The following is a 20,000-nucleotide window of genomic DNA, read 5'->3' on the forward strand; positions in this document are numbered from 1 at the left end:
GAAGCGGCGCCGCGGTGGGTGGTTGATGTTGTGGTTGGTGGTGGTGGTGGTGACAATGGCGGTTGGTCCAAAATAAAGATAGTAAAAGAAAAACGGCTATCCTGAAGAGTCGCAGCACGCATGAATGACATATATTCCCACTAGACAACGGGTTTGGGCCTAACTACACATATACTTACCGAGATATCTCACCTAAGGGACCTGAATGGTGGTTTGCGAATTTGGTAACCACAACAATACATTTTACATTCAAACTTGGTTACATTACACTGAGTTCAAGTCGATAACTCGATTTCCTATACATTCTTTGTGCGCCCCCCCCCTTTTCTATCACTGGTAAGGTTGAACTTTTGAGTCGGTAAAAGTTCCGCTCAGATTAATGACGTCACGATGTAAACCAATGCACAAAGCATTGCACAATACATCCGGGACCTTTAAACCTAGTACGGGGCCACAACATCGTCATGAGGTTATAAACGTCAGCGCCATTTTTGTGCGCTGTATAGTGGCCATGGCGGTATAATATGTCGGTGTCTTGGTAATTTCGTGAAAGCCGATGAATTAGCGATCGTTTTAACCGTACGAATTGAGTGAAGCGCGTTTTAAATGATCTTTTTACTGATTTTTAGATAGTTTTAGAAGCCTTCAGTGTGTTCCGAAAGGGGAAAGAAGAATGCGTTTCGTTGATGCGGCTCCGACAGGAGTAAATAACATGGCGGCCTGTATGGTCGTGTCGGCGCTCGCTGCGCTCGTTGTGGCCGCCGCAGCGGAAACAAAGGTGAGAATAACCACACAAAAACAGATTGATTTCTGCACAAAGGGTTCGACTATTCACCTGATTATTATTATTATTATTATTATTATTATTGTTATTATAGGGAAAGGACATGCTGGTTTCCTGCTTGTCAGTCACATTCACTTGGAATCCGTGAATCGGGCCCTCACGAAGTTACCTTGTTTATTTTTTTCCTCCGTGTTAATATTTCCTTCCAATGACGGGAGGTGATCGGGCAGCTCGAGTTAAAGCAAATCGGGTTTCAAGTTTTATTCGGAGGGGGATCATTTATAAATCACAAGAGGAGGTGTTAACGTTGTACAGGGTGTTAGTGAGGGCCACGTCTAGAATATTGCGTGTAGTTCTGGTCACCACGACTCAGGAAGGACATCGATGCCATGGAGAGTGCTAGCGCAGGGATTCTGGATCGATTCCGGGCCGAGCTGGACTCAGTTATGAGGAGCTGGGGGAGGTTACGAGGAGACATTATGATGGAGATGTTTAAGATAATGAAGAGTCGATAGTGATTGGAGCAGGGGGTCACAGCCTGAGAGTAGAGAAGGAGGAGAGTTAGACGGTAGGAGAAGGGTAGTGGAAGCAGAAACAGGAGATGGGTTGAAATTGGAATTGTATACCTGGAAGTATTGCAGGTAGAGGAGGAGCTTGTGTGTGTGTGTGTGTGTGTGTGTGTGTGTGTGTGTGTGTGTGTGTGTGTGTGTGTGTGTGTGTGTGTGTGTGTGTGTGTGTGTGTGTGTGTGTGTGTGTGTGTGTGTGTGTGTGTGTGTGTGTGTGTGTGTGATGGTTTGTGGGGTTGGTGCAGCACAGGCATGATGGGCCGAATGACCTCCTCCTACAACAAGGGTTCTTTATACATCCTCGTATTGCAGTACCTGTTAATATTGTTCATGCCGATTCATATATTTGTCTGAATACCTTTTGGTGTATTATTTTTTTTCATCATACCTGATAATATAAATTCTTTCCTGTTCTTCCTCTTATTGTGGGGCAACTTGGCATAAAAATTGTGCATTTTGTGAGGAAAGCACCAAATTTGGCACACTAGTAGCCTATCATATTATGAACAGATTTGGATATTGGGCCATCTCAAACCAAGCTGTTAGCCATTTTCCACTGCCATCAAAAATTTTGAGATGGCCCAATATCCAAATCTGTTCATAATATGATAGGCTACTCGTGTGCCAAATTTGGTGCTTCCCTCACAAAATGCACAATTGTTATGCTATATTTAGCTAAGTTGCCCCACTATTAATCCTAACACTTTTCTTCCTCCTCGTATTGTCCCCTGCCCCTCCGACAAGCTCTGACCAAGTATCCGTCCATGTACTTTTGTGGACACAAAATTTCAAAAAAACATTTGAACATTTAGCTTTCATCTTGCAGATATCTGTTCCTCGTGATATTATCTCGACTCGATTCGATCATGGCTGTAATTCGCTGGATTATCTTGCCATGGCAACCTTCTCAGTAACTTGGCTTATGTACGTGATATTTCAAAAAAAAAAAAAACTATTCAATTATTTGAGGGTTTACTGTATATCGTTTTTGGGCCCCCATCTCTCAATGGTGAAGAAATACTTGAAAATTAAAATACCTCGTCATATCATATCAGAATCCAGGTTTGAATCGAACCAAAATTGAATCAATTTTTCCCTACCACACATCCAACCTGTCCACCAAGTTTCGTCTAAAGCCGTCCACAACTCTTTTAGATATTGTGCTATCCTGTCGGACCCTGTTATTCGCCAGGGATATGTTCCTGAAAAATGTCACAAATGTTGGGATGGGGTCCACAAATCTCGGAGCATTGTTAACCTCCGCCATCGAAGATGGATGAAGGTTACTGTTTTCACCCCTGTCTGTTTGTTTGTTTGTTTGTGAACAGTATTACGGAAAAAATCCTGGACGGATTTCGATGAAACTTGGTGGGGGGATTAGGTATGGTCCAAGGATCATGCCATTAGATTTTGGACTTTGTCCTAAAAAAAAACTTAGAAATTTATATTTTTTTCAAAAAAATTTAGATTTTATTTGAAAAATATTTGAATTTTTTTTTCATTTCTACATGTTTTAAGTGATTTCCAACCCCCCCCCCCCAAAAAAAAATTTGTTAGAAAAAAAAGACAAATTTTGCAACTTTTTTTTCAAAAAAATTTCAATTTTTTGGGGGGCATTTTTACATGCGCATCGATCTAGTTTAGTTTATTCAATCGTGGTTGAGTAGATTCTGATCCGTTTGACCTACAATGAATAGGATATCAGGTTCACTTAAGTGACCCAGCAGTATTGGCGGCGGAGGTTTTGCACTCTACCGAGTGCTCCCACTCTAGTTGTTTTTTTTTTATTGGGCTTTTTTACATGGGTCTAGGCTCATGGAAAAGTGATTACACAACATAACAAATGGAACAGCAGGAGAAAGGGGAAACCCCAACAGCAGGACAGAGGGAGAAAGTAGATGGAGATGGACAAACAAGAGATGCAGGTAACCATAATGGGTAAGGGAGAACGCAAAGGGTGGACAGTATGGACACAGGATACATAAGCAAAATTGTGTTTGACCAGTTTGTGTTTTTTGTCAAGGTCTAAGGAGAGGGGAGAGGCTGCTGCCTGTCTGTCAGAAGGATCAAAGATGTCACGGCAGAGTGTGGAGTCATCAGCAAAGAGATAAAAAGGATTTTCCAGAGTCAGTGAGATCATTGGTGAAGATTAGGAATAATATGGGGCCGAGAACACTGCCTTGCGGTACTCCAGCCTTGACAGGGAGGGAGATGAAAGGGTTCCATTAAAAGCCACACATTGTCTGCATGAGTGAAGTTGGCCTTGGATTCCATTGGCGAGCAATGCAGGATGCCAGACTGTATCAAAAGCATAAGAATGTTCAGAGAGATGGCCCCTGATCTCTTGTCTGATATTGAGGGCCTCCACCATTGTTGGGAGAGTCGAAACAGCATGTCCTAGGTAGAGTGACCAGATCTCAATCCGAATTGATGATTTGAGATAAGGCTGATGGAGAAAAGGAATGATTTTTATGTCAACTGCAATGATGGATTCCATAACCTTGCTCATGATTGTAGTAAGTACAGTAAGCTGATTGGCCTGCAGTTAAGGGGATCTGTTTTTGCCCCTTTTTATGTAATGCTGCGATGTTGGCTGATTTCCAATTTCCCAGGTGCATTTGGTGGACCAATCCTGAAGTGTTAATAATAATAATCTATCTATAATTCCAGCAATGTGTCTGTGTATCTGTGTGTCTGTGTCTGTGTGTCTGTGACCGCTATTTCTTGACAACCACTTGTCCGATCTAATTGAAACTTGCCAGGTATATTGCTGGGGACTTGAGTATATGCCTTTTAAAGGTTTGATATTAATCAGACAAGTGGTTCCAAAGTTATTTATTTACCAAACCAATGAGAGGACACGTTGCTGCGTCGGCGTGGCCGTTGGGGAAGAGATCCTCAGCCGCATTCCCCATTACGGGTTACAACGTACGGACTTCCGGATAGTGATGACTTAGTGTATTCTAATAATTTCTCGATTTTCACCAAAATCGAATCAATTTGTCCTTGTCACACACCCCACCTGTCCACCAAATTTCATCTGAATCCGTCCACAACTTTTTGAGATATCCTGCTCAGACAGACAGACAGGTGAAAACATAACCTCCGCCTAGTGGAGAAGGTAATGATGCTTGATTAATTTAATTTGCTTCAACCTCTTCACTCACTGTCCCTCATTTGCTCAAGTGGAAAAATTTGTGCACTGGTTGAGAAGTGCTCTTGCCATTAACAGTCATTAAAAAGTAACTTGCATCGAGTTTAGCTCACAGGACAGATGGAAGTGTTTGAATGCCAGTGTTCATTTCTTTTCAGAAGTCGGAAGATGCCCGTTGCAAGTGTATCTGTCCTCAGTACAAGAACGTCCCTGGGCAATTCTACACCAAGAAATTACAGCAGAAGTACTGGTAGGATGTGAATATATCAGCAGACAATTGTGTCAAATGCAAATTAGATCCTTACTTCCAATGTATGTGCATCCATGTTGAACCCAGATGATTGCTGATATGCTCACTCTCACTTTCACAATCCCTAGTGACTGCCTTCATGTGATAAAACCGATGCCTGTTCCTGAACACGATGTCGAGGCATACTGCCTGCTGTGTGAATGCAAATACGAGGAGCGTAGCACCCTTACGATAAAGGTACTTGCATAGTTAACCTTTATCTGTTTTTTCAAGTCCAGTGTTTTTATTCCCCCCTCACCCCCCCCTCACTCCCCCCCCTCACTTGGATTTGACACCTCCTTATTGTGGTGTAGGTACCTCGTTTTAACTGACCTGGTAATGACACTCATTGTTTTGTCATTCCAAATTTTACATTTTCACAATTTAACTGAGGATGCCAATTATTACCTGAATAGCAATTTGAGTCGCAGTATGTTACTGATGTTCCATCTATGCCAGTGTTTAAACGAGAGCGTTCATCGAACACGTTTCCCCACACAGTGTTCAGTATGTACTTCACTTCAAATAAAACTTATTTTAAAGACTGTTTTAAAAAATTCCGGAAGTTTAGCGCTTTTGAAGCAGTCTTATATACCATCTTATTTAACATCTCCAAGCACTGCTAAACGGAAGGTTTTTGTAGTTGCAAATAAGGCGATTCGTATCCTACAGTGTTCAAGTTTATAATTAAATTCCATCCATCCATTGGGACCATACTCTGTGGTCCAGAGACCAGTCCTGAAGTGCGGTGGTGCTGCCTAAGCAGTCTCCTTGGCTATTGGGCACAATCCTGGATGGGTCGCCATCCGGCACAGGATACCAGCAAGCTGGCACTCATTTTGACCTCGGACCTCGGAAGGATGACAGGCAGCATCAATCCCACCTGGTATTAATTCAACAGCCGAGGAGGATTTGAACTCAGGTCAGGTCAGGTATGGGAGCATGTGCCAGAACAGCGCGTCGCTGCGTCCACTTTCCGCCGGTACTCCAGGGGCCTCCGTCTGGCCATCCCCCAGGCAGATGCCAGGCCCATCCCCATCTCCTTGAGATGATGGTCAACCTGCTGCAACCATGAGGCACGTGGTCGGCCCACTGGCCTCCTCCACTCATGAGACTCCCTCGCTGAGAGAATCTGGTAAGCAGGATCAGCGTCAGGAAAACAAGCCACATGTCCACACAGCCGCAACTGACGCTCACGGACTATGCAGGTAACAAATCTCATCCGAGTCTCTCTCAGCAACCGCTCGTTGGATACAAAATCCGACCAGCGATAGCCAAGGATTCTCCGAAGAGACCTGGTACCAAAGGAATTAAGTCTCCGTCTCAGATCCTTGGTCAGAGTCCAAGTCTCGCACCCATAGAGCAAGACTGGAAGTACCAAGGACCTGAAGACTCGGACTTTCGTCCTCCCGCACAGGTACCGGCAGCGCCACACCCCATGATCCAGTGAATCCATGACTCCCCAGGCCCGACCCAGACATCTATTGACCTCTGACTCGCAGCCAGCAGAGACATGAATATCACTACCAAGGTAAGTGAATCTCTCCATGACCTCAACATCCTCACCACAAACAGACACAGACAGGACAGCAGCATCCAAGATGTCACCGAAAGCCTGGATCTTAGTTTTGACCCAAGAAACCCGTAATCCCAGCGGCTCCGACTCCTCATTCAGCACCTCGAGGGCCCCCAAAAGGATGTCTAAAGTCTCCGCAAAGATGACTGCATCGTCTGCAAAATCAAGGTCCGAGATCTTGACATTCTCAAACGATGCACCGCAACTTGATCTCTCCGACATCCTCCCTAAAATCCAGTCCATACAAGTGCTGAAAAGTGTGGGGGCAAGTACACATCCCTGACGAACTCCAGTAACAACTGGAAATATGTCAGAGGTGGTACCACCACACTTCACAGCACTCTCAGTACCAGAGTAGAGTTCAGACATCAGATCGATCAATTTTGGTGGCACCCCACGAAGACCATGAATCCTCCAGAGGACATCCCGATTCACTGAATCGAACGCTTTACAGAGATCAACATAGGCTGCAAGCAGCCCCTGCCGAAACTCTCGTCTGCGTTCGGTGAGGACACGAAGTGCAAGGATACGGTCAATCGTTGACCTCTTTGGTGTAAAGCCTGACTGCTCTGGACGCTGGTGCTCAAGCAGATGGTGGCGAACCCTATCAAGAATTATCCGAGCAAAGACCTTGCCCAGCACTGAGAGCAGCGTCACCCCTCGGTAGTTGTTGCAGTCTTGGCGATCACCCTTCCCTTTCCAGAGAGGGACAACAAAGCCCCTCTTCCAGTCAGTTGGGATGATGCCTGTGTTCCAGGCAGAGCACAAAACTGCATGCAACGACACGAGTGCAGCATTTCCACCAGCCTTGAGAAGTTCGGCATGGATGCCACAGATCCCTGGAGCCTTTGAGGGTCAGCAACATGGATTGTAACACCCTTGACGTCCAACTCGACAGCTGGGGGATCAGCCTGGTACAACCGCTCAAAGTAACCGTCCCAGCGGGCCTTCACTTCAGACTCCTCTGTCAAGAGCCTACCACTCTCTGCCCGAACTGCAGTGCTCCGAGGGATGGGCTTGGATGAACGTAATGCGCGAATTCCCCTGTAAGCGGGACGAGAATCACCTGTCCACAGGTGATGCTCTACCCCCTCACAGATTCCTCGCACATAGGCCTCCTTGTCCACCCTCAGTGCACGTACAGTTTTACGCCTCAGCTCCCTGAACAGCTCAGCTCTGCCATTCAGCCTGGCCCTGCGACTCTGGTCAATGGTATCCAGTGTCCCTCGAGAGACAAAATTCTTCTTTGCCCTGCGGTGAGTTCCAAGACATCCACCGGCAACATCAAGGACGGTGGTCTTGAAGGCGCTCCACAACTCTTCAGGACCCCCCAAAGCACCCAGACCCCCCAAGTGTCCACTCAGCCTGTTCGCAAACTCCTCAGCTACTCTCTCATCCCTGAGCTTGGCAACATCCAGCCTAGGCTGGGATGGTACCATTCTCCAGGATTTAAGGTGCAGCTTTAGAGTTGCTACAACAAGCCTGTGGTCAGTATTGAGGAACTGAGCACTCCGGTAGACCCTGCAGTTCTGGATCAGCCTCCAACGACCGTCAATGAGGACATGGTCAATCTCCTTTGCCACACCGCCAGCGTTGGAATACCAAGTCCAGCGATGAGCTTGTGGGCGCTGAAACCATGAACCAGTCACCCTAAGTCCATGACTTCTTGCAAAGTCAAGGAACTTAGTGCTATTCTGGTTCATAGTTCCTGACCCATGGGGACCAACACACACCTCATAACCATCCCTATCAGTTCCAGTCGATGCATTGAAATCCCCCAAGACTAGAAGTGTATCTCGTCTGGGGCACTGATCAACCACAGACTCGAGTGTGGCGTAGAATGCATCCTTCACGGTGAGATCACTCGCCTCAGTCGGAGCATAAACGGAGACCAGGGAAATGACACCTAAGGAGTGACGAATCCTTAATCTCATAATACGCTCGTTGACCGGTGTTACCTCAATTATCATTGGGGTCAGCTTATTGGACACAGCTACAGAAACTCCTTGGGTATGGTAACCATCAGAGCGACCAGACCAATAGTAGGTGTAACCACCCACCATTATCTCGCCGCAATCCGGTCTCCGAACCTCAGAGAGAGCTGCAATCCCGATGTCCAAACGCTTGAGCTCAGATGATAACAGAGACAGGTGATCATCCTCTCTTAGGGATAGGACATTCCAGGCACCCACCCGAAGGGACCGCCTCAGGTTAACCCAAGGAGACCGCCGTCTGGTGGACGACACCTCAGTACCACTCCGACACACTCTCCCGCAATCTGACCCAGGGATGTTACCCCGTGGTTTCCCTCCGATCAAAGATTGGGGGTCCCGAAGGCTTTGCCCCAATCCCGTCATCCGGTGAGCTGCCCTGCGAAGGGAAGCTGCACAGGAGGTACTCCCACGGAGTGGGTTTTCAGATTTTTTTGCGTTTTTACGTTTTGCGGAATGAAGGGTTTTACGGTGGCTGGAGTGCAAATCCTGCCACCAACCTCCTAATAAGAAGTAACCCAACTGCAGGAGGACGTCTGCAGACACAGTTGGGCACTAGATATGGATGGCCGTTGGCTCACAAGGAGCTCCTCCGCCCTTTGAACTCAGGATCCTAGAATCCCAAGCCCATCACCCTAACCATTTTGCCAACACCAGGCGTTAATTAAATTGAAATAAAATAAAGATTGTAAAAGTCGAATCGAAAATGAATTCCATAATTTACCACCGTTTTGCAGTGTCTATTGCACCATCCTATCTAACACGTTATATTATTTATTCGTAACTGTTGTTTGTGTCCTTTGTGACATCCTTAAAAACAGTAGGTTTCCTGTTTGGAATCATTTTCAATTTTGTTTGACTGATCGGCAGTTAAAAATAATAAAAACATTTTTTTAATCTTGCTTCTCTCTGCGCATGTGCAACACGGATGAATTCAGAGACAACGTACTGTAAAATGGCAGGTTTGTTTTCTAATTTGTTCAAAATATAACATTCAATTTGAATTAAGTTGTTCCTCGATAATAAACTGACCTTTGCAGTTCGATGGACATGAACCAATTACTTTAACCCCGCTTTTCGCTTCGCTTGTGCTGGGTAACAATCAACGAATCCATAAATGATCAGCATGTACTGCATTTGCTATCGACTTGCACTGACCTGTTCAGATTCGACATATGATAGAGTATCTATGAAAAGTGTAGGGGAACTTCTCCCTACCTGCTGGAAATGTTTTTTTTTTTTGACAACTTGCCCAAACATTTGGCCACATATATCAAGATCCAGCAAGAGTTTCATGCAATGACATTGTCAGAGAATGCCAGGAAAGCAGTTGGCAAAAAGCTCAAGAAAGCCACTCGAACAAGATGGCTTTCAGTTAACAATGCAATGTGGGATTTTTGAAATGCTGCATGAATACTGATGAGGCCTTTTACACACTTTCTGTGTGTGCGTTTTCAGTGATTTGGTTCTATTTATGGGGCATTTTTAATCTGCCGTTCCTGGTGCAAAATCTGTAATTCAAATAGTCTTTTTCGCATGATTTTCAGCATTTTGACGAAAGAGTGGTAATTTCAAAATTGTTAACCATAATTGTTCTTTTCCTGAATGCAAATCGGACTCACTGAAATGTAGGGACACGAGAAATATCCGTCGAGACTTGTCGCCTTGCAGTGGCAGTGGATAATTATAATGTATCACACACACGCTTCTCCTTTTACCAAAAGATGTAGAAATCTAGTATTTCTCTTGTATACCCGGAACCAAACACTAAATATATATTTATAATGGCCCGCACAGCCCATACAGTTCCCACTCCCACCGCATCATTTTAAACTTATCCTGTGCATTGACAAGCCTCAGATTGACTTTCCCATCGGCGTTGAGAAGCAACAAAACCAGATACGGTGTCTCCCTCTGGGAAGTCTACCTGAGTGTCGGCTTTTCAATTGAAGACGTCATTTAAATAAATCACCAAGCCTGCCATGTTCACACGAGGTAATCCCGTAAGGTTAAAAGTCCGCTATTTGGCAGCAGTGGTCGAAGGTTTGCGTAGAACACACCTGCCTACAAACCTTTTGACCTTGCACCGATCGACGCTTCCTTTGGAGGAAGGGGAGTTGCAAGCAAACAGCTTTTTGGGTGAGTTCAGTAACTTATACAAATATTTTTTTGTGCAGAGGCACACCCCTTTCTCGCAGATGCATTTCCAAGTATTCTCTGCTTCTTTTAGATGCTTTCTGAGACATTTTAGGTTGCAATCCTTATCTGGCACACCACGATATACTTTATGGTGCTCGGAACACCGCCGTTTCCTGGGGTTTCTGCGCATGCGTGCTGAGCATTCTGGGGTGGATTACATCATTTTGAAAGTCGTGTATTGATGGGACATACCAAGATTACATACTTTTGGTTATCACATTCCTTTCTCTGAAAACAGGTCTGCGCTGTCTGTCGACTTCACAAGTTTGGCAATGTCAAATTCCATGGGACTTCCTACACAGTGCTGCAAATTCCATGGGACTTGCTACAAAGTGCTGCTCGACGTCTCCTCTGCCAGGGTTTAACCACCCTGGCCATTGTCCTCCCCTCCTCCACTGCACTACAACGTGTTTCAGGCGTTGACCACCATGGCACAGAGGCGATCTGGGGAAACTGGGGAAAGTTCAAACACATCGTTTTGAAATGAAGCTCCAGAACACGTACCAAAGTGGACGTCCATAGCAGTTTGGGACCATGAACCATCCGAATGTTGCTTCATTTATGGTCCCCTGCGACAAACACCGACCCAGCACCCAGAATGACCCAGCGGTTAACCACGTACAGCTAAGCGAAACCAGGTCAGGAGTCTGAGGTTGCCAGTGGAATGCCTGTTGCTGACCCCAACAGACTCTCCTGAAAGGGCCATGCCACACGCAGTGAGTCAAAAGCATCGTGGAGATCTTCTTGGGGAGGACAGTAAGTTCGTGTCTTTCAGACACCTCCTTCTAAGACATTGTGGTTGTACCACATTTCTCATAGGAGGGACCCTTCCCCACGAACCCGACTGTACCATGGACCAACCGGTCGCAGTATGCAGTAGACCGGTCCATGGGAGGCGGGACGCCGCTCAAGAGACTATATGGCATCATCCTTAAGTAGAGCCTGCCACAAGGGCATTGTACATTGTGAATCGATCACTTTGTGGAATGAGTACTCTTGATGTACTGTTAAGGAAAAACGAATGTATTGCAACACTTAAAGCAGATCTTCGTTCTACTGGTCAGTTGGTACTCTGTGGGTTTATATTAAGCTAAGCCCTGTTAAGGACGTGCAAATAAGCATTCTGCTCACCAAGTATGTCAATGCCCCAAATATCAACATAAAAAACTGATTTAAAGATCGTATTCCAGTTGTCTGCATTTCTTTTCTTCAGTCCCAAGTCTTTCCCACCCAAATCTGATCCTGGTTTTCCTGAATATGGGAAAGAGGACTGCAACACAATGGCAACCCACTTACTTCTTACCCACTCAAGAAGGCCAAAGGGAAAGCTGCTAGGGAAAGGCTGACTGGGGAAAGTTCAAACACATCGTTTTGAAATGGCAAACCCAAATTCCAGACTCTCCTTTGAAAACCAACGGAGATGATGTGTCTGCTGGAAAACAAAAAAAACATTCTCTCAATTTATTCAGGGAAACCCCAATCAAAAAGTCCCTCAAGTGTCTTTTGCAATCTAAAAGTGTAGATGGGCCAGTCCACCCAAAACCTTATCCACATTGCAGAGATGTCTGTCGATGCTGGTCAGTAATGTATGGGGAGAGCATGGAACCAGTGCCCTAAAGACGAGACTGAGAAGTCTTCTGAAGAACAACATGCTGGAAGCCCTGCTGCATCTTGCCGTCAATGGGCCATGTTCCACTGGGTGCCACAATATTGCAGCTGCTGTTGAAAGCTAGAAAACCACCAAAACAAGGAGAAAACTTCCATTTCAATTCAGTACTTGTGCCAAAAATTGCAGAATTGCAGCTTACTGTTGCAGAAAATTGTTGATGCTGGGGTGCAGTGTTACAGTGAGGATACCATTGCCTTGGAGATTGCTGCTGCAGTTGTCTTTTTGTGCCGGGCAGTTTAGTTCTGAATCAGGATTTTGACAGAGATGGAGGATTCTCGCAGTTCATGAGGATGTTTAATCATGGATACTCACAGCCCAATTTACTTCGATTTCCCAAATAGCCGAAATTACAGGCTTTTATTATTCGCTAAAAGGCAATGTCAGTGCCTTGCAATAGGATTTGTGGATCTGTCAAGCATATGGAAGTGTAAAATGAAAACAGTTTGTAGCCTGTTTTAAAATTACTCATTTTCTACAATGCTTCATTTGGGTTGGGTTGGTTTGGGATGTGATTCTGGATAAATATTGGAAAGGTAAGCAGCACCGACTTGAATCAGAATAGAGGGAAAATTAAACTTACTTGCATAGTACATGTACAACAGACATCCGATATCTTGAAAATATTGTAACATTGGACTGCTGGGTGGTTTTGTGGTCACATTTACCACCCACACAACCCCCAATTTATGGACAGACTGTCGAAAGAGACTATACGCCATCTGCTAGGATAGCTGAACGGAGCTTTGCTTCGGTTTTTAGCGTACAGAAAATTCACACAAGAATCTGTCGCTGCGAAAGGTTCCCCATTTATTATGGGGCCAAGCATCCCCGAGAAACCATATCACCGCTTGTTTTTGTGACAACCTAATGAGGGTTCGTACCAAATCTCATCGCCCGTGAGGTTTTACTCGCGTCACAGTTGTCATGCCAAATTTACAAACCGTGTACCGCACCAAGGTAAGCAGCACCGATTGAATACCAGACCAACACACAAATGGTGAGAATGCTTTTAATAAAAAAAATACACCCGTGCGGGAGTGACGGTCATTTCTGCGAGAAAATATATAGCCTCCTGAAGGTAGGGCAGTTTTTGCAAACTTTGAAGTCACGTGACGCGAAAACGAAAGTGAAATTCGAAAATCCGTCCTGACCAAAATTTAGATATTGTCCCATAGATCCATATGCCACAATCAAATTCAAGATTGCTTGAGAAATGTAGGAGATAGATTTTGAAAATCGTCATTTTTGCATTTTTTGCCAACTTTGAAGTCACGTGACACGAAAACGAAAGCGAATATCGAAAAACCGGCCTGATCAAAATTTAGATAGTGTCCCATAGATTCATTTGCTATAATCAAATTCAAGATCGCTTGAGAAATGGCGGAGGAGATAGATTTTGAAAATCGTCATTTTCGCAACTTCAAAGGCCTCATGACCTTGACCTTTACCTTCGGTGACCTTTGAAAGTCATACCATCATGTACGTCTCATCGACCTCTATCAGGATCACTAATGACCAGATCTCCCGCTTCAACTTCATTGTGAACGGACGGACGGACGGACGGACGGACCCATATTACCCTTTCTCTCACCAATATTATTAGGTCATTGGAAATGACCTAATAATGAAGGAAGAATGGGATAACAGGGAAAGCACATATCACAATCACAACGGAACTCGGTAGGGTGCATACCCCGCCAGGCCAAGCAGTTTCTTTTTTGTATCCCACTGTTACTGTTAGGCCAAATCTGAATCCAGGCCTGAACTAAAAGCTAACTGGCTTTTCTTGTCACCTAACCAGCTCATCCACCTAGTTTTGTCATACCTCGTCCACAATTTTTTGAAATATGTTATATATTGTTTTTGACCCCATCTCTCAATGGTGAAGAATCCCTTTACAAAGAAATTTTATTCTCGTAACCGGATTTGGGTCTTCCCCAAAATCGAATCGATTGGGCCTTATCACACACCCAACCTGTCCACCAGGTTTTGTCCCAATCCGTCCATTACTTTTTGAGATGTCTGCTCACAGACATACAGGTGAAAACATAACCTCCGTCCACCTTCGATCAATGTACAATGAACTATAAATTCCCTCGTGCCCATGATAACTTGTTTGGCTTGTTGTGTTACCTTATCTCTTTCATGCAACAGATATTCGGACAGGCAGGGGTCACAAAACATGAAGGAAACCTCTTTTTGTGTGGCATGTCCCTTGGGATGTTGGTCTACGACACAAAGTTAGCTGGTTTCAGCCAGCCTTGGGCCCTTGTGATCAGGTGCTGCAGTTCTTGCCATCCTCCCTCTATTCTAGGCGATGGATGGGGCTGTCTTGCACAAGATGATCTTCAGTCTGGGGGAGGCCCCACTCATTCGGATGAGTCAGCAGGGTCCCAGGAGAACATGTGATGATCTGCCAACACCCATTCGGAGCCTGTTAAGGTGACACAATTCCTCCCTTGGCAGATCACAACCAGGGGGCTTGGTGGAACAGGGAAGGTGTTGTAGATGGCCGCTGTGTTGATAGGTACGCCATTGTTACCTCCGCCACTGAAGGTGGAAGGAGGTTATGTTTTCACGTCTGTCTGTTTGTTTGTTTGTTTGTTTGTTTGCTTGTCTGTGTGCAGGATATCTCAAAAAGTTGTGGATGGATTCAAATCAAACTTGGTGGACAGGTTGGGTTTTGCGATAAGGAAGAATTGATTTGAATTTGGTGAAGATCAGAATCCGAATCTGGATATGAGACTTATTTAATTTTTTAAGTGATTCTTCACCATTGAGAGATAGGGCCAAAAACGATATAGCACTGTATAGCACGATATTTCAAAAATGTATTGGGCCCGATATGTTCTCATGGATCAGGTATTACATGGCCGAGGTATGCGCGCTCTTCCTACTTTCATCTGCCAGTTTCATCAGTGCCCTTCTCGTTTCATCTGCCACATGTGTTTGCTCAGGCCATCATCTGCTGTGATATCGGTTTGAGCTATTCGAGTGAAGGGCTTGCGGCTCTCCAATCTTTAGTGGGTGGAGGGGGTAGATCTTCTCTTGTTGCGCAGGGGGTGGTTGGGGTTCTGAGATGCTTTGAGGGTGCTTGTCAAGTGAAGGCTGCTCATCTAAGGTGATGGGGATGGGTGCCTGCATCGACTGCGAGGTGATGGGTGAGAGTCGGGCAGAGGCACACACTGATGACCCTTATGGAAGAGTTGGGATGCACATCTACCCTCTTAGTGTGTGGCCCCTTCTCCATGCAGACACGTGGTATTCTGCAGGGGTATGCATCAGGGACGTGTTGAGGTGCGTAAGGCAGTGAAATAATCTCCCCAGTTGTGGCCAGCTAGTCTGCGAATATGGTTAACTGTAGCAGCTGTTTTCCCTGCTACCTTTTCGGCATGCTGCCTTGAAGGTCAGGGACTGGTCCATTTGCATGTCAAGGTAGGTAGGAGCTTGTGTGAAGGGAAGCTGGATCTTATTTAGCTGAACTTCAAGCTGCCTGATGACATCACTGTTCTGAAGGTGGAAAACAGACCGTTGAGATGTTGAGACATAGGTGCCATTGCTGACATCCATCCCTCGTCGTCAGCAGCAACTTCTTCCCTCTTCAGACCTCAACAAAATCACAAACCGATCAAACACTTTGAATGTCTTTTAATCCTGAGAAAACACACACACACACACACACACACACACACACTCACACTCACACACACACACACACACACACTCACACTCACACTCACACTCACACTCACACTCACACTCACACTCACACTCACACTCACACTCACACTCACACTCACACTCACACACGATCAGTCACTCAAACTCTTGGGTCCCACTCTCAACCATGATCTTTCTTGGACAAACCACACCGCTGCCTCTCACCTTGCTCAGCTTGACACCATGGAGATGAAGACTGTCAAGATCTCCCGCGATGAACGTGAGTATATGGGCCTATCACTTTCCCATCTCTGACAAGTTGGTGGTCTCTTTGTCATCTTCTGCCTCCTTTTTGGTCTTGCACCATCTGCCCTCTCCATGCTTGTCTCCTCCCCAGGTAACTGCAGGATACACACGGTCCACCAACAACCCCCTTCCAGTGAAACTCCCAAAATCCAGTCTTACTGCTCACCGCCATTCATTTGTTCCTCTTTTCTTTTGCCTTTGGAACCATCCTCCCGAGTGTATCCCATTCTTCATTTCTTTTGGTATGCAAAGCCAAAGCTCATAGAGGAGCTAGAACATGGAATGGATCAGAATGTAACAGAGCCACAACCTCAAGTCATCCCTCATCTCTAGTCATGGTCTCTTCGACCCCATTCCAAACACTCCCCTTTTCCAAGTTATTGTGATCTTTTTCCCCTCTCCCTCCTTATCACCTCTTCTTGGTTGTTCATTGTTAATTGGTTTGTTCCTTTTAATCTCTGCTTTCCCTTTCCTCTTTTAACTGTTTTACCTTGTTCACCATGTTATCCTCACCTTGATCTCACTTTCACATCGACTCTGTTGTTGGTGTTTCTCCTTTCCATTTTGTTCTCTTCCTTGGGCTTTGACCATTTATACAAAAGTAATGTTTTTAAAATCCAGATTTTCACATTCAAGCCATCATTTTGACCATTATATTTCAGAATTTGCACCCATACATATTGTTACGGTTGTGGAAATTCACAGAACACCATTCAGGTTCCCCAGAGATCAGTTATGTCGATAAGTGTGTGTTCCAGGTTAGATTTCCCCACCAATGTCTAACGGGAATTATTCGTGTGCTGGGCTGTGCATCTTTGAGTTAGCCGTTATTCTTTTTCTATCTTTATTTTAAAACAAACAACAAGAAGTCCTCACAATCATCTCCACAAACAAAATCTCCACAAACAACAACATTTCAACAAACAAACATCTCCTCACCATCATCTCCACGGCGCCGCCATCTTTTCACCAGCAACAACATCCCAAACAACTGCCATCATCTCTTCACCATCTTCACCACGCCCGCGTGAAGATAGTGATTTCTAACACAGCCACGTTCTGACGGTGATTCTCAACACGGCCGTGTTTGATGTGCAAAACGGATCAAAACGACGAAAGGGGCAGAGCCAGCCGGGGGTGAAGGGTCGAAGGTGAAAGACCAAGCACACACCCCCCCCCCGAACCCGATAAAAGACCCGGCTGAAACACCGAGAAGTCTGTGTGTGTGTGTGGGGCTGGGCCGTTACAGTCCAGAGAGTAGAGCCTGCAGTGGAGTTTGGAGTCCAGTGGAGTTTGGAGTCCGGTGGAGTGGGGAGTCCAGTTCAGAGGAGTTGGTGTGGAGAGCGCCAGAGTTGGTCGGAGTTGGTCGAGTTGCAGCCGGAGAGAAGTCGCCAGCCAGCTACATAACGGGCCGAGCGACACTTAGGAGTGAACGGGCTCTTAAAAAGCATCAACTCCAAAAAGAGCAAGGCCCGTTCGCTCCTCTGAAGCGTCATCGGTCAGGCCCGATCGACCAGGCCGGATTGCCAGGCCCTGGACCAACCGAACCGCCGTTACAACAGCTGCCGCTTTGACCACAGGGACAAACGGAGGGTCGCCGCCAAAAGAGACCATCGAGTCGCCTCAAGGGCGAAGAAGGTAACCTGCACGGCCTCTCGGAGCCCCTGCGGTCATCCCGACTCCGAGCAATCATAAAGGCTTACGAGCCCGATGCTTTTCTTTCTTTTTTTCCTGGGGTTTTTTGCATGAAAGTCTGTGGCGCCTTGTCTACCAAGTATAACTGATTAAGTGCATGTACATAATAAATAGACATCGGCTGTAGGTTTTCTTGCTCGTGTCTTGTCCTCATCCACCCATTCATTGCCTTGCTTGCATATGTGCATTGGAAATAAATGTTCCCCATTATTTGAATATTCACCTGCTCGTTGCGTCCCTTCCTCCATTGAACTGCCGTAATTGCGTTCGGAATAAATAGCTGGTTTTTAATAGCCGATAAAACATACATCTGGTCCGACAGGGCCTGGCGATATAACACCGCTTGGCAATCGCAAATGGAACGAGCTACTTAAAGCGGCTCGTTTTCGTGCAGGCTCCGTTGAGGTGTTGATCCCCGGCGTTTCTGTCTGCGCAAATAATTAGGTACATCGACAATTCGGCGATCAACCCTGTAGTGCGTGGACAGAAGAGTTGGCTGATCGATGGTGGAGTTAACAACACCCTAAGCTGGGTTTCGGCGTTGATCCGAAAAGCTGCGACTGGATTGCCCATCCGGTGGGCAGGCGGCCGCAATTGGGCTAAGGTGGTCGTCCGCACGCCGAACGGGTGGAAAACCACAACAATATCAAGGATTAGCGACTTGTATTTTGTGGCCTAAAATGGCTGAGAATGCTCCAGAAAGCATCAATAAACTTGTAGCGATTGTGGCCAAGGCAGCCCTCAAGCCCACAGCTTTTGAAGCTTCACCTTGCTGTGCTTGACCTCACTTACACCTAAAGTTGTGAGAACCCCTGCTCATGTCATTGTTCTTTCTTTCTTTCTTTCTTCCATCGTGCAAGGTTACTGTTATTATCTACCTGAGTGTAGTTGGTGCGTTGCTGCTCTACATGGGCTTCCTGATGGTCATCGACCCTCTGATCCGCAAGCAAGGGGTGGTCACACAAGCACCGATTACAGAGGTAATGCACCGAGTACTCTTTTCCTCTTTTTCTTTCTCCTTCTCTTTATCTCTCTCTCTCTCTCTCTCTCTCTCTCTCTCTCTCTCTCTCTCTCTCTCTCTCTCTCTCTCTCTCTCTCTCTCTCTCTCTCTCTCTCTCTCTCTCTCTCTCTCTTTATCTCTCTCTCTCTCTCTCTCTCTCTCTCTCTCTCTCTCTCTCTCTCTCTCTCTCTCTCTCTCTCTCTCTCTCTCTCTCTCTCTCTCTCTCTCTCTCTCTCTCACTCAGGAAATGGGGGGACAAGAGGAGGGGTGGGTGAAGAAAATGCTACACAGCTGTGTGTTAGCTCTTCTACGAGCCTCGACATTGCATCAAAAAAAACAACAAAAAAAATGGAAAATTTGAAACTTATCACATGCCAAGTACTCCCCATGGGAAAGAAGTAATTTTTTTTTTTGATGTCACAAGTGGCTTTGTTATGACATCATAACTGCATACGTTGAATGCTTTATCCGATCAGTATAAAAGTTGTTAAGGGTCATCTCGGGATAAATTGTACGGGGGGTGGGGGGATTGATGACATCATTGGTCTCTCGTGTCTCTCTCTCTCTCTCTCTCTCTCTCTCTCTCTCTCTCTCTCTCTCTCTCTCTCTCTCTCTCCATCTCTCCATCTCTCCATCTCTCTCTCTCCATCTCTCCATCTCTCCATCTCTCCATCTCTCCATCTCTCCATCTCTCCATCTCTCCATCTCTCCATCTCTCCATCTCTCCATCTCTCCATCTCTCCATCTCTCCATCTCTCCATCTCTCCATCTCTCCATCTCTCCATCTCGTGTCGCTCTCTCCATCTCGTGTCGCTCTCTCCATCTCGTGTCGCTCTCTCCATCTCGTGTCGCTCTCTCCATCTCGTGTCGCTCTCTCCATCTCGTGTCGCTCTCTCCATCTCGTGTCTCTCTCTCTCTCTCTCTCTCTCTCCATCTCTCTCCATCTCGTGTCGCTCTCTCCATCTCGTGTCTCTCTCTCTCTCTCTCTCTCTCTCTCTCTCTCTCTCTCTCTCTCTCTCTCTCTCTCTCTCTCTCTCTCTCTCTCTCTCTCTCTCTCTCTCTCTCTCTCTCTCTCTCTCTCTCTCCATCTCGTGTCGCTCTCTCCATCTCG

The 20,000-nt window shown here is 45.9% G+C and overlaps 1 protein-coding gene and 1 pseudogene across 4 annotated transcripts in view; both read left to right on the forward strand.

Moving 5' to 3' along the window:
- The first annotated feature begins 599 nt into the window (after nt 1–599).
- Nucleotides 600–20,000, forward strand: part of TMEM9 (transmembrane protein 9) — a 31,769-nt gene continuing 12,368 nt past the window's right edge. The window contains exons 1-4 of one of the 3 annotated variants that reach the window (XM_085866527.1): nt 619–778; nt 4,663–4,754; nt 4,883–4,991; nt 18,750–18,869. In XM_085866527.1, the coding sequence (XP_085722653.1) occupies nt 674–778; nt 4,663–4,754; nt 4,883–4,991; nt 18,750–18,869 (426 nt within the window). In that variant the 5' untranslated portion in view covers nt 619–673. Of the gene's footprint in view, nt 779–4,662; nt 4,755–4,882; nt 4,992–18,749; nt 18,870–20,000 lie in introns of all 3 variants that reach the window. The other 2 variants (XM_085866528.1, XM_085866529.1) reach the window with 2 other exon arrangements.
- LOC147007727 (uncharacterized) lies at nt 5,031–18,743 on the forward strand (annotated as a pseudogene). Its single transcript, XR_015053957.1, has 2 exons — nt 5,031–5,715; nt 8,970–18,743. The product of XR_015053957.1 is annotated as an uncharacterized LOC147007727 (transcript).

The sequence above is a fragment of the Eptatretus burgeri genome, unplaced genomic scaffold, assembly GCF_056783735.1.
Source record: "Eptatretus burgeri isolate ZD-2024b unplaced genomic scaffold, Ebu_testis_v1 Ebu_testis_scaffold_36, whole genome shotgun sequence".
Taxonomy (NCBI): Eukaryota; Metazoa; Chordata; class Myxini; order Myxiniformes; family Myxinidae; genus Eptatretus; species Eptatretus burgeri.